We start from the raw sequence: 14,206 nt of genomic DNA on the forward strand, positions 1-14,206 counted from the left end.
GAAAGTGATTTGATAAGTTGATGCATCATTAGTAATCTAGGTTAGGTTATTGCCTGACAGGTAAGAGATAATTTATTATTAAAGAAGTCCTTTCTCATTATTTTCGATAGTGTTCCTTCTGGGGTGCCCGGAAGTGTTCCTTCTGGGGTGGCTCAGTCGGTTAAGCATCCCACTTTGGCTCAGGTCATGATCTCGTGGTTCATGAGTTTGAGCCCCACATCAGCTCTGTGCTGACAGCTCAGAGTCTGGAGCCTGTTTCAGATTCTGTCTCTCTCTCTCTCTCTCTCTCTGCCCTCCCTCGCTCATGCTCTGTCTCTCTCTGTCTCTCTCTCACACAAGAATAAATAAAATATTTTTAAAAAATTAATTCAAAATAAATAAACATTAAAAAAAGTGTTCCTTCTGAAGTCTATCATGACAGTCAGAAAAAGTTTCACAGCTGTACTGGGGCTTTGGGTGTGTTAGTAAGAGGCAGGAATTTCAGTCTCCTATGTTGGAAGAAACAGCTGTACTCAAAGAAATAGCAACGGATACAGTGCATCCTGAGTTCTAGCAAAAATAATATTTATTTATCTACCTTAAGCAGATCATTACAAGAAGCACAATGCTCTTCACAGCTCTGATTAGTAAAGACTACCAGCAAGTATTACTTTTCTATCTTAAAAAATTAAATCATGCCCCAAGCAAGAGGGTTGCATATTACATAAAAGGAGCCTAAATCATAGGTCTTTCAGCAAGTACAGCTATAAAGTGAAAACCATTATAAATAAAAATCATATAGGGAGGAAATGGAGTGTCCATCAGGAATTTCTGCCACTGTTGTAATACACTCGTGTGCTTAGTCAGTGTGTCTGGCAACCTGGGTGAGGGTGAACCACACACTGCTTGAAGCAGTGTTCGTCACTATTTCCAGTGACCATTCTTCTCCATGAGCATTTAATCAGTAAATCAGAGAATCTATAACTCAGTCCTTGATGCAGGACAATATTGGCAAAGTTGATCTCTACACACCAACTTTTCTGATCTTGAAAAACTCCCCTATCTGCTGTTATTTAACAACACTTTCCTAACAAGATTTTCTTTTGACCATGATGAAATAGATTTGAGTCTATCAGGTAAGAGGGCAATATGACTGTCTTCTATGGCAAGTTGTTCTACAGAAGCTTTACAAATAGTTCTCAGTCTGTGAAATGTGTCTTAGGTCCCACATTTGTAATACGACACGGAAAATAAAGAATAACATGTGAGTTCGAGTGGCTCAAGAATAAAACTGCTAACCTAAACTGAAGCCTTTCAAACATGCTTAATTGAATCTCTTATCCTCCCAATTCAAATTTATGTTTTATAAGTTCACTTCAAAGAAGAGATGCCAAATACAAAAATGGAAAAACAAGGAATTTTTAAATGCCTTGTACAGAATGTCTAAATCTTATGCTTTTGTTTGCCAAATAGATCTTTCCTGCCATCTATTTTCAAGGGTCATGCTTGCATGAAAATGTGCCATTGTATAATTTTTAGAATGCCATTTTCCACCACTTTGGGAACATCACCACCTATTTTCAGCTTTTTAAGACAAAAAACAAAAATCCTTTGGCATCTATCACATATCAATCATGAAAAGACAAAAGCAAAATTTCAAACTTGAAAAGAATGTTTTCATGTTTCCTTTGAAAGGTTTGTACCTTGTAAAATTTATTTTGCACAAGGAGCTCCTATTTTGCCAAGATCTTCTGAAATAATGGTGCCCAAGACATAGTCTTGGTGAAACCATCACCTGACTTCAGCTCAGTTACCCAAAGGTAAAGTGCCTTGAAAAACTTCAATAACAGCACCACTGACTTTTAAAATCATACAATAATTTAGTAAAACAGAATTGTGTAGCTCCTTACCTTAAATCTCTGAATTTGGTCCTTCCTAGCCAAGCTCTCCAGTTTTTTCTTTATTTCAAGCTGATGATAACGCTAAGCACACAGGAAAGAATGGAGGAAAGGATCCTATCAATTATAGCAAAGAGTTTTTTAGAGGAAAATAATCCCCCCAGCTAGCTGTATTCCAATTCCCCACCTTGTCATTGAGATGGAGAAGAATCACCTGCATACGTGTGCAAGTGGGAATATAAATTGATACAACTCTTTGGAAAACCAATCCCTAACATAAAGTGGTGAAAAGGGTCCCAATCCTTTAACCAATACATTCCCACTTCAAAACCTAGGAGAAAATCATAATTAAAAGACAACATATCTGTGTGGTACACAAAGATGCTATCTGAAAGGATTTTTCTCTTCAAAGCAAAAATTCAGAAGCAATATAAACCGTATAGAGAAGGGTTAACTTTTGGCCACATCTGTACAATGAAATAGAATATAATCATTAGAAGATTCATAAAGAGTTTGTTTAAAAAAAAAGATTGAAAATGCACGTAATGCAGGAGCAAAGTAAAATACAGAATTGCACAGAACTATGATTTAATTGATCACACTTATACTGTGTGGCTGTCCCTGTGCCAGGAAGTCACATCCTGGGCAACATCTCTTCTGGAACAATGCTAATTGCTAGGCAGTCTCACTCCACAAGTGCAGAAGCTGAGGCAGAGGACCATGAATTTGTCCCAGGTCACATATCTAGTCAGTGGTGGAAATGTAATTTGAAGTTCAATCTATTGGACACTAATTTCCTGTTTGTTTGGTTTTTACTTATTTACTTATTTTTCATAAAATGTGTCCCTGTCACAACATAGCATATTTTTATCAATGTATACGTATAAATAGAGACTAAAAGGGAATGTGAGTATGTTAACAGCAGTTCTTTCTGAGACAAAGATGTTATGTGGTTATTTTCCTTTTTATGCTTTCTTGCATTTTCCTAACTTTCTGTAATATATTAATTATATAATTTAGAAATAAACCCCATATGAAAATAATCTGCTCACAATTTTGTTGGAAATCATTCAGACACATTTGAGAGCGTTTTAAAGAGTGGTTTTTTCCTGTTTTTGATCTCTTCGTGCTTCCTTTTGGACCCCGCAGGCTCCATCCTTCCCTACCCAAGTATTAATCAACCTCTTCAGATACTTCCCTTTCTTCTCTCCCTCTTCCTTGCTCTCTCACACTGATCACCATTTTGTGAGATTCGCTACCAATCATTTTCCATCTTTTATTTATTTCCAAGTCTCTGCAGCCCTCTCTCCTACTGCCCCTCCTCTTCACCAAGGCCACCAATGTCTTTGCCTCTGGGTCAGACCAAGGTCCTTTTTCCCCCAGTACTTTCCTGTTTAAGCATTGCACATTAAGCTTGTGAGAGCCTGCTGGCTTCCAGGACACCTTTCCATAGGGCCCAGGTTTCCACCACGCGAGGGCTCTCTCCTACTCCCTGTGGTAGGTAGTTCCTGGGCCCCAGCAGTGCACTGCCACCCGCCAGGTTAGCGCCCCCAGAATTGCTCTGGCTCCTTCTTCCCCACTCCATCCTCATTCAGTGTCAGTCTCTCTCCCCCTTCACATCTCTAGGGACAGCTGCCTTTCCCCAGCGTGTCATGACTGTTGTGAGTCCTTACCCTTGGGCAACAGCTTCCTAATTGACCTCCCATCTCCAATCTTTTCCAACTCATTAATCTATCTCCCACATTTTTAGCAACATCATCTTTCTAATGATGCTCTGCTCACTCATTTTACGCCCTTGCTGAAAAACGTCTCATTGCCTCATCACCTATGCTCCAAACCTAGTTAGGAATTGAAGGCTTTCCAGAAACCAGGCCCCAGCTTACAGAAGAGTGCCTCTTCCTGCTGCTCCTTCAACCAACCTGCCTTGCGGTCTGGCCTCAGTGAGCTTTCCTGCCCATCCACAATGGCCTTTCCCCTCTAACGTCGCGCCAGCTGTCCTCACTCTCTCGAATGTTTTTCTCATGCTTTCATGTGCAGCTTCACTCAGCCTTCAAGGTCCAGTTCAAATAGCATGACCTCCGTTCTGCTTCCTCTGACTTTCATAGAGATAAGTCATCATTCTCTACTTCCCGGAACTAGATCTGTTTTTCCTCTCTTCTAACACTTGATCACTTTCTACAGTAGGTTTTTGTTTTTGTTTTTTTGTTTTTTGCTTTTTTGTTTTTATATATCACAGCTACATCACATAGCTTCAAACTGGTACGTGGTAAGCCTACAATTAATGATTAATGTTTGTGGTATGAACAAATACATGAATATTAATGTATCAACATTAGTAAATAGCATCAGCATAAAATAAATGTGAGATAAATGTAACAATTTAGAGACAGCTATTCTATTTGTTAATTATATTAATATATTACATATCATAGTTATATATATTACATCATATGAAATTATATCATATATTCTATATTAACACTTATCTAAGACATTTATTCCAAATTTTAAGAATATACAAAGACTCTTAAATGATAGCATATTCTACAGTTATGATGTGTAAGTTACATGAAAGTTTGGAAAGCCAAAACTTCAAGGATTAAAGCTAATACAAAATTTGGTGCCTATTGGTTAAATTTGAAACTAAGTATAGATTAATCTACTGTACTATTTTTTTAACATTAGTTGCAGAATTCTAACTAATACTTTTATAAGCAAGTGAATTTGAATGATTCCATATAACTCATGCACATATCATAAAGCACAAAATGAATTCCTAAATTAACAGATCATATACATCTTATCTGAATGCAACACTTGTTCAGTATAATGGTAGCATAATAATAAATATTTTCAGTGCCACTACACTTAGTATTGGTTTACTGGTGATTCTACAGTTGTTCATAAATGTTTACTGCGCTCACAGGTCAATGATTTTACCAGCCAAGTTTTCTGATTTACTGCTGTATGGTCAAGCCAAGAAGTGACATGCTTTTTCACAGAGATTAAAATGGTGTTGATGCTTGAAACTATAAGTTCCATGGAGCAAGGCTAAAATAATTTATCAAGTTAGCTATATATCCTACTAAAAATGCCATGTCAGGTTTGAAAAAAAAGTTGTTGATGCTCGGTTTATGAATCTATGCTGACCAATGTGGCCTAAAGTGGGAGGGACAGCAGATGTTTCAATGCCTATTCCCTGAAATTTAGCATACGGCCCAGCTTCAGAGCCTTAAAAGAATAACAAATCTGAAATAATTCATGGCAGTGGAATTACTGATATTTAAACAGATGTCACTTTTTTTTTTTAGCAAATGGAAATTGGGGTACAGATGGTGAGGGCTGGTATGTTTGAGAGTAGCCATTATGGATTAAAAATCTACATTTGTTAAATTAAATATCACAAAATATATAATGATGTCCATATTTTTCTGTAACTGAAATCGAGAAAAGCTTACTTCAGTCTCTTGGCTCTTTGCTACCCAGAGATTATAGAGTATTTCTCAGGGCACCTTGTTCCATTCCTTTTTAATGAAATACAGGAGGAATTCCTCTGCTTCTAGTACAGAAGTAGTATTAATTATCATATTAGAAACTATCTATTATAAAGAAAATATGAATACTTTACCTCCATATCAAGAACCTTATGGAAAATAGCCTGAGCTAGGCACTCCCGGATATATTTTTGGTGATCCCTCTTCATGATATTTAGTTTGTATTCTTTTTCGGAAAGTATTCTCCCACTTCTTGTGATCTGTCATGAATAAATAAAACATACATGGAAATACAAAGCAAAAAATGTATTGTTTGTTACCAAAAATGGAGAGATGGCGTGATAAAGAGACAGAGAGAGGGGCAGCGTCTTCTAAGCCTAAAAGGGCATACTACTATGGCTGGTAAACTCACTCTTCATGAATATTTCATAAGGGAAAAAAATCGGTCTCATATACCAGCATTGGCAAAACACACACAGGTGGTGCACTTGACGTTTAAAACAAGGTTTTCATTAGAGTCACAATTTCTCCTTGATGGAACCCAGGTGTTCTTTTCACGTCTGTCTTTTGAACACATTTGGGAAGAAGAGGTGGAGCGCTACCTTGAAACAATGAATAGGAGCAGTGATCACAGGACTGATGATCTCACAGGAAATAACGTTGAAGGGCAAAACACGTAAGCTATAGAGGTTCTCATCAGTTTGTTTTAAAAACAATTGGTTTCATTACTTTATTTTCACGTTTTTTTCTCCTTCCACTCTCCAACCCAGAATGTAATTTAATGTGTCATGATTCAGATTTCTTTCAGATTATGCAGTGCTGCACATATAAAAGACTCCAGATTGCTTTCAATTGGCATCATTGAAAATGCCAGGAGTGGTAGTTTCTGGTTTTTATTTACTTATTTTTCTTTGCTTTTGCTTTTAATCCTTCCTGAGAGGATTTTTCTCCGTGGTATTTTTCTGTATCTTCTGTCCTGGAGTGTTCATCTTCTTCCTTTCCACTTAATTATGCCCTGCTCTTTCAGGTCTAATCCAAGCCCACATATTTCTTAATTTTGAAAACTGTAGTTTTTTAACACTGTTGTGGCAACATATTGGAGCACTGGGACCAAGGAGATTGGTGTTACAAATGATTGGTTACTGATGATCTTTTTTTATATCTTTTTTTTCCCTGATGGAAAAAAAAGGGGTGTGTGGTTCTAGAAAGTGTTCCCAATCACAAATAACTCAGTTACAGTCTTTGAGATGTGTTCTCCGCCCGGGATATCGTGCCATATGTTTCCAGATGAGAATAAATGTTGAGAACATTCTGCACTGTGTGTGGCTCCCTCCTCAGTTAACAGGTGTCATTGTTCTCCCCCCCCCCCACCCCTCTTGGGGGAGATCTGATCTCCCCAAGTAGACTGGAAGCTCCTATAGGGCAAAAGTTCTTAAACTGGAGCTCACATTAGAATTACCTAGAAAAGTGTTGAAAATAGATTGGTGGGCCTCACCCTACAGCTTTTGACTCAACAACAGGTCTGGAGTGCGGCTCCAAAATTTGCATTTTCTAACAAGTTCCCAGATGATGCTGAACACAAACAAGTTCTAGAGAAATCTTCCTTATTTGAGCTGTCATGCTACATAACCAATGTTAAATAAATACTTGCTAATGATGTTAATAAGTAAATACAAAGTCCTTTCCACTTATACATAAAGCTTACCAATTGTTATCCAAAGAAGGAATGTTAATAGTAACCACAATAATTGCAACAAGCATTCATTACACCTCTCTTATTGCTGCAACGATCCTGAGGGCTGGGTATCATTATCTTCATTTCACAATTGAGGAAGCTGGAGCTGAGTAAGTTAAGTTTGTGATTTGCTCAAGATTCTATGACTTGTAAATGGCTGAGCCAGGTTTCAGCCAGGTCTGTCTGATAACAAAGCCCCAGGAGACAAAAAGCAAGCTCTTAGGAGATCTACCCTGCCAGAGTTCCAAGCACAAAAACAACAATTAGAAACACAATGCATATCCTTTCAACACCATGGCAACAATAGTTAAGGAAATCTTTGTGTTTTAAGAAGGTAAACAGCTAAAATCATTACTCACACTTTGTATAACCACGCCTATTTCTTTCAGTGGAAAACTGTAGTATTTTTTTAAAGATTTTCACATTAAATACATTTAGAGGAATAGAAATTTTGTGGAAATGATAGTTTTAGAGCTAAGAAAAGACACTAATGTTATCAATAAACCCAGGAAATGAAACAGGTTTTTAAAATTCAAGGGGAAATTTTGAACTGTTCGTGTCTTCCACACCTTATTCTGTGATTATTAAAAATAATATTTTTTTTCCTGAAGACAGTAAAGTCTTCTCTGTGCTTAATCCCTAACAGTTCCTGGCTCATACAATGTGTTCAATGAATACGTGTTGAATAAATAAATGAATTAACAAATAAATAAAATATGCTATTGGAAGCTCATAGGGTTTTTCCTCAATAATTTATAAGTAGCTTTAGCAGTCATTGTGAACTCTCTTCCTATCTTTTGAAACACAGCTTCAAAAAGATAATCTGAGCTCTGGAAAAGAAGTAATTTTTCTTAAAAAAAAGGGGGATGAGGAGGTAGGTGTCACTGATTAGCTCAAAAAGAAAACCAGAAAAGGGAGGAAATTACTGGATTTAATGAAACAAGAGGGCAGGTAGAAAGTAAACCAAATCTTACCAGCCCTGATCTTAAAAGATGCCGTCTTATCCTTGTGTTGTTAAAATATCCAGTCAGGTGTTTATCAGTAAGACTATTATATGCTGCAAGTAATCTGGAAGATAAAAATGAAACCATTAAGGTTTTATGAAGTGTTGCTTGATAACCAAGGCAATTCTTGACTTTCTCATCCCCAAACTGTGCATAATCATTCACTTGTCCAGACAGACAATCATCCATGTGTTTAATAAACAGGTATTGAGCAATTACTGTTTTCCAGGTTTTATGATAAGAACTGGGACAGTCCTGACATTGTTTATTTTGCACACAAGTATGGAAATCAGGCATGAACAATTAAATTGGGTGTGAAAAATCCAACAACAGAAATACGCATAACTCACGGGGACACAAAGAAGGAGACCACCAACTCCAGTTGTCAGGAAAGCCCTCACAGAGGAAGCCTGATGGAAAACTTGGGAATTCCTTCAGAGGACTCTTCAGCCTCCTGTTTCACCCTAAATTCTAGCAACAAACTTATGTGCTCCTCCTCAACATATTCATTCATGACTTCAGCATACAACGCATGGTCCCTCTACTGCCAAGGCCTTTCCCCGACCCTTTAGCTAGTGGATAAGACCCATGATTAACAATCATCTCTTTCCAGAAAACATTCCCTGACACAAACTGGATGGACCTGCCACTCCACTCCCCCCACCCCCTGCAAAACCTTGAGTTATATTACTCATGATTGGAAGGCCAGAATCGTGTGTTATTCTTGGTATCCCTATAGATATTATTTATTGTGTTCCCAAATAATGGTGTGTCAATAGATGAAAACACAATTTTGCTTGAGACTTATTTTTACTGGTGTAAACTTCTAAATTTAAGGTCAGCAGCTTAGAACTCTTAACTTCCAGATAGATAGATAGATAGATAGATCGATATTTCCAGACAGTGTCATTAATTCCACATCCAGAACTCCCCACCCTTCCCCCAAAATTCACAAATTACTTTTGATTTCTAGGATCTTTTATTTTAAGAGTTAAAAGCAAACAAATTGATTGATGTTATACCTGGGTAGATGGTCAATCTGAGCCTATAAATCAAAGTTTGAAGCTATTTTTTCTAAGTTTTAACTTATCCTCTACTGATTACTATCACCTTACAAAAGCACATACACATACATGTACATGTAGGTATATATGTTCATCCATATACGTCCATATACATAAAGGTGAATATATGTACATATATATATGTATACATACAGAGCGAGATGAAGACAGACAGAGGCAGAGAGAGAGAGAGAGAACACAAGTCTAAACATAACCCTAAAATAAGGCTGTCTTAAAAAAAATGTATACCCTATTACCTGCAACACAGATTACAGTGTATACATATTATGAGCAGTTGATCCTTAACTTACTTGGAGGCTAGAGCAGGGACTCATAGAATCAAGTAAATGTCATTAGTGACAATTTTATTTAGCTGCCTTAATTACATGGAGATGGTATTGGTGACCTTTTCCTTTCTCTTTTCTCCTTAATGCCCATCTTAGGAAAGTTATATACTGTCAAATGGTAAGAAAAGTTTAATTTTGTCCACAAAAGACACCGAAAGCCGTTACAAAACCCGGAAAGCAAGATGCCACACGAGGGTTGCCGACGACGTGTGAACAACTGCAGAAACCATTATTTCACTGGGTTTATGTAAAAAGACAACCTGAGGGCTTCAGTAATGCACATACGAAACCAGCCCCAGATAATGCTTTGAAACTATCTTTTAAATGAACTGTCTTGGAGTCCTATAGTTCATCAAAGGTTTCCTGTCTCCAAAAGGTCAACACTGTATCCCTTACCCTTTCTGAATCTCAGAATATCTTTTCAGCAACTCATTTCAGAAAGGTGAGCAGGTGTCTCTCGGTCCTAACAATCATGATTCCACAGCTCACAGATTCTTAAGATAAATCATTAGACAGATATCATATATGGTCTTTTGTCTGTTTTTCAGGCTCAAGTTTTTAAAAAAAGTCAATAGTTTTAGGATAGCTATGAGCGCTAAAACCCTGATTAAATGAAATAGGGTCAAAAAGTTAGGATAACATAAACTTTAACTTCCCTACTGACTGAAAATAACTCCCTTCTTTCAATTCAGAATTTGTTGCAACAGTTAGGTCCTAAGGATAAAGCTTAGCCAGCTTTGGCACCACTTCATCTTAATTCTTCTCTCTCAGGCTCCTACGAAACAAGTTTTGTGTCCACGACACCCCTCCAGTCTTACTAAAAGGCCCAGTTGAGTTGAAACCTTTGAACACATCAGCTTTCTCACCTTTAGGAGAGACTGAAAATCCCTCGTTGGGATACCATTTGTAGAGCAACTCTTTCCATGACTATCATTTACAACTGGCCTTGGCAGAAAAGCTGAAAAATAACTAGCTGGGTCGATCCAGGGTCAGTCATTTCTTTTTCAGCAGTACCTAATTTATTTTTTGTACTGAAACTTTAAGTTAACAAACTGATAACAAGACATTGTACTAGAGTAAACTGTATATGGATTTAGTAAAACAGCTGTTATGGACTCAATGTTTCCCCCCAAAATTTATATGTTAAAGTGCTAACCCCCAATGTGATGGTATTAAGAGGTGGGGGCTTTGGGAGGTGATATGGTCAGAGGGTAGAGCCCTCATGAATGAGATTAGTGCTCTTATAAAAGAGACACCAGAGAGCTCCCTTGTCTCTTTCCCCATGTGAGAATACAGCAAGAAAATGGCCATGTATGAACCAGGAAGCAGCTTTCAGAAGACACTGAATTTGCTGACACCTTGATCTTGGACTTTCCAGCCTCCAGAACTGTGAGAAATAAGTTTCTATTGTTTAAGGTACCAGTCTATGGTACTCTGTTAGAGCAGCCTGATGGTACTAAGATAGCAGTCAATGCAAACATTTCTCTTGTATACATATAAATGTACCCTGTTCTGACCATGAAGCCTCCTCCACAGGGAGATGGTAGTAATCCTGTGTCTCAGCCACAATCATGGTCTGTTTGATTCCTCCTGCTCTGCTTCTCTTCATTTGTGCTTGGTATGGGTTTGTAGCCTCCCTTTGCATTTACTCAACTGTAAGAACTTTACTGACCCAGCCACAAATTTATATTGGTAGAGTTTTTCTAATGTTTCTGCCTTTGTCCTCACCATTCACTGCCACTGTTTCCCCAACACACACACACACCGTGTTCTTTTCTTTCTTATACTCAGCAGAGCTCTGGGCCAGATGAGGTCACCTCACCTGAACTTGGTGATTGTGTTGGTAATTGTGTTGCGCTGGGAGCACTCCACTCCCTTTGTAAGTCACTCTCTGCATCTCAGGTCAAAGCTGGACTTTTGGTCACACTACCCAGTCCTGAGAGCCTCCCCTGCTGCCATCCATAGAATCAACAACAGCACTGGTCACAGCAATTACCAGGCCACTGGGACTGTATCATTTAAAGTCCATGCTGTTCACACCAAGTCCCACAGCTAAATGCCCAGATCAGCCTAACTCATTGGCTTCCTTATCAGATGCACAAGACTGCTTACTCACCTCCTGGTCTCTGGGTGGAGAACAACCGGCCACCTGGCTTAATGCACCAGGGAAAACAGTACCCCAGGAAACAAAGCAACCCTGTCCCTTTCCTCCACTTCAGTACACACCCCACATTCCTGTGGTGCATCGGGATTAGAGGAGCAGGCTGCTGATACACTGGGAGTGCTGTCTCTCCAGCTGCAGCGCTTCAACACTAAACCCTCAAACCCATGCAATGTAGAACATATAAATAAGGCTCTGAAATAATAAAGTTGGGGTTTCTTATCAATCCCTCCATCTGCCCCCAAAGAGAGAATCTATCCCATAAAACCCCCAAATGAACAGACAGCCACTATAATATTATTAATCACAGACATTTATTGAGCACTGACTATTTTCAGGGTATTCCATAAGGTACTAGGGATACAGAGACAGCACAGACCCTGCACCCACTGAGTTCCCAATCTAGTGGGGAAGTGTGTGTGCACATACAGAGTGTGTGCATATGTGTGTGTGCATGCACATGTGGGCATCCTTCATTTCTTCCTGTCATAAACTGATTCATTCACAAATAGATCATGAGTGTTCACGTGTCTCCATGTCAGATTCCGTGCCCTAAGCTGGGCAAGGAATGTAATATTCCCATCCCATGCTGCAGATTGCAAGCATCCTCACATACATAGTTTCATGTAATTTCTTTTAGGCCCCTATTATAGATCTTCCATTTTCCTAAAGTATAAAAGCTCTAAAACAAGATTATCATTTAATGAGTCAGTCCTGGGAAAACCTAAGGTAACACTTTTTCACAGTGATAGAAGAATTTCTTCAGGCCTCAGCACTCTTGAACCTCAACCTCCTCTCCCAGCACTGCCTGTTCCCACACTGCTTACCCTTGGTGAGAGGAACAGATGTCGTGGTTAAGACTCCAGTTCCAGTTCAATCCTGGCTTCACCATCACTGGCTCCATAACTGAGAGCAAGTGACCTAACTATGCCTGGATTGTTCTATCTTCCACAAAACACTAAAACATGAACGCAACTCAGCCAAGTTCTTTGACACTTTCTAACAAGGATCACCTTCCCTCCAGTTTCCAATAACATGTTCCTCATTTCCATCTGAGACCTCATCAGAATGGCCTTTACTATCTGTTTCTACCAACATTTCTACAACATTCTGTACATGATTATTTATGTATTCTCTGAGAAGTAAACTTTCTCTTCAGCTCTCTTTTCTTTCTGAGCCCTGACCAGAATCACAAGAAAATCCCTTCACAAGAAGATATTGGCAAACCAAATATCTGATAAGGGGTTAATATCCAAAATATATAAGGAGCTCATACAACTCAGTAGCAAATCACCATCATCATCATCACCATCCAAATAAAAATGAGAAGACCTGAATAGACATTTTCCCCCCAAAAAGCATACACACGGCCAACAGGTATATGAAGGGATGTTCAACTAGTCATCAGGGAGGTGGAAATCCAAACCACAATAAGATACCACCTCACATCTGTTAAGATGGCTATTATCAAAAAGGTAGGACATGAGTGTTGGTGAAGATGAGGAGAAAAGCGAACACTTGTGCACTGGTGGTGGGAGTGTAAATTGGTGCAGCCACTATAGAAAACAGTATGGAGGTTTCTCAAAAATTTAAAAATAGAATTCCTTATGATTCAGCAATCCCACTTCTGGGAATACATCCAAAAGAAATGAAATCATGATCTTGAAGAGGTATCTGCACCCCATGTTCACTGCAGCATTATTCATAATAGCCAAGGCATGGAAATAATCTAAGTGTCCATCAATGGAAAAATGGATAAAGAAAATGTGATATATTTGCATTATAAATGTGATGCCATTTGAAATAACATGCATGCATCTTTAGGGCATTATACTAAGTTAAATATGTCAGAGAAATCTAAACACTGTATGATCTCATTTGTATGTGGATTTTTTTCTCAATTTTAAAGATTTAATAGGCTGGAGAGCCTGGGTGGCTTAGTCGGTTAAGTATCCAACTTTGGCTCAGGTCATGACCTTGTGGTTTGTGAGTTCCAGCCCCATGTCAGGCACTGTGCTGACAGCTCAGAGCCTGGAGTCTGCTTTGGATTTTGTGTCTCCCTCTCTCTCTGCCCCTGCCCCGCTTCCACTCTGTCTCTTTTTCTCCCTCAAAAATAAATAAACATTAAAAAAAATTAGGAAAAAAAGATCTAATAGACACAGAGAGTAGAATGATGGTTGTCAGGGATTGAGGGTGGGAGAAATGAAGAAATGTTGGTGAAACGGTACAAATTTCCAGTTAGAAGATGAGTAAACTCTGGGGATCTAATGTACAATACAGCATGGTGACTATAGTTAATGGTATCGTATTATATAGTTGGAAGTTGCTAAGAAAGGAGATCTTAAATGTTCTCACCACACCAAAAAAAAAAAAAAAGTAATTATGTGAGGTGACCGATGTGTTAACTAATCTTACTAAGGTAATCATTTTTCAATATATACATTTGTCAAATCATCATGTTGCACACCTTAAACTTACACAATGCTATATGCCAATTATAGCTCAAGAAAGCTGGGAAAAAAAA

The 14,206-nt window shown here is 38.4% G+C and overlaps 1 protein-coding gene across 4 annotated transcripts in view; it reads right to left on the reverse strand.

Moving 5' to 3' along the window:
- The window catches only part of ERICH3 (glutamate rich 3), a 107,363-nt gene that overhangs the window by 73,159 nt on the left and 19,998 nt on the right, over positions 1 to 14,206 (reverse strand). For 2 of the 4 annotated variants that reach the window (XM_043575286.1, XM_043575283.1), the window contains exons 2-4: positions 8,081 to 8,174; positions 5,506 to 5,631; positions 1,890 to 1,961 (exon numbers count right to left, since the gene is read on the reverse strand). In XM_043575286.1, coding sequence (XP_043431221.1) covers positions 1,890 to 1,961; positions 5,506 to 5,631; positions 8,081 to 8,174 — 292 coding nt within the window. Of the gene's footprint in view, positions 1 to 1,889; positions 1,962 to 5,505; positions 5,632 to 8,080; positions 8,175 to 14,206 lie in introns of those variants that run through there. The other 2 variants (XM_043575285.1, XM_043575287.1) reach the window with 2 other exon arrangements.

This window comes from Prionailurus bengalensis, chromosome C1 (assembly GCF_016509475.1).
Source record: "Prionailurus bengalensis isolate Pbe53 chromosome C1, Fcat_Pben_1.1_paternal_pri, whole genome shotgun sequence".
In the NCBI taxonomy this organism is placed as follows: Eukaryota; Metazoa; Chordata; class Mammalia; order Carnivora; family Felidae; genus Prionailurus; species Prionailurus bengalensis.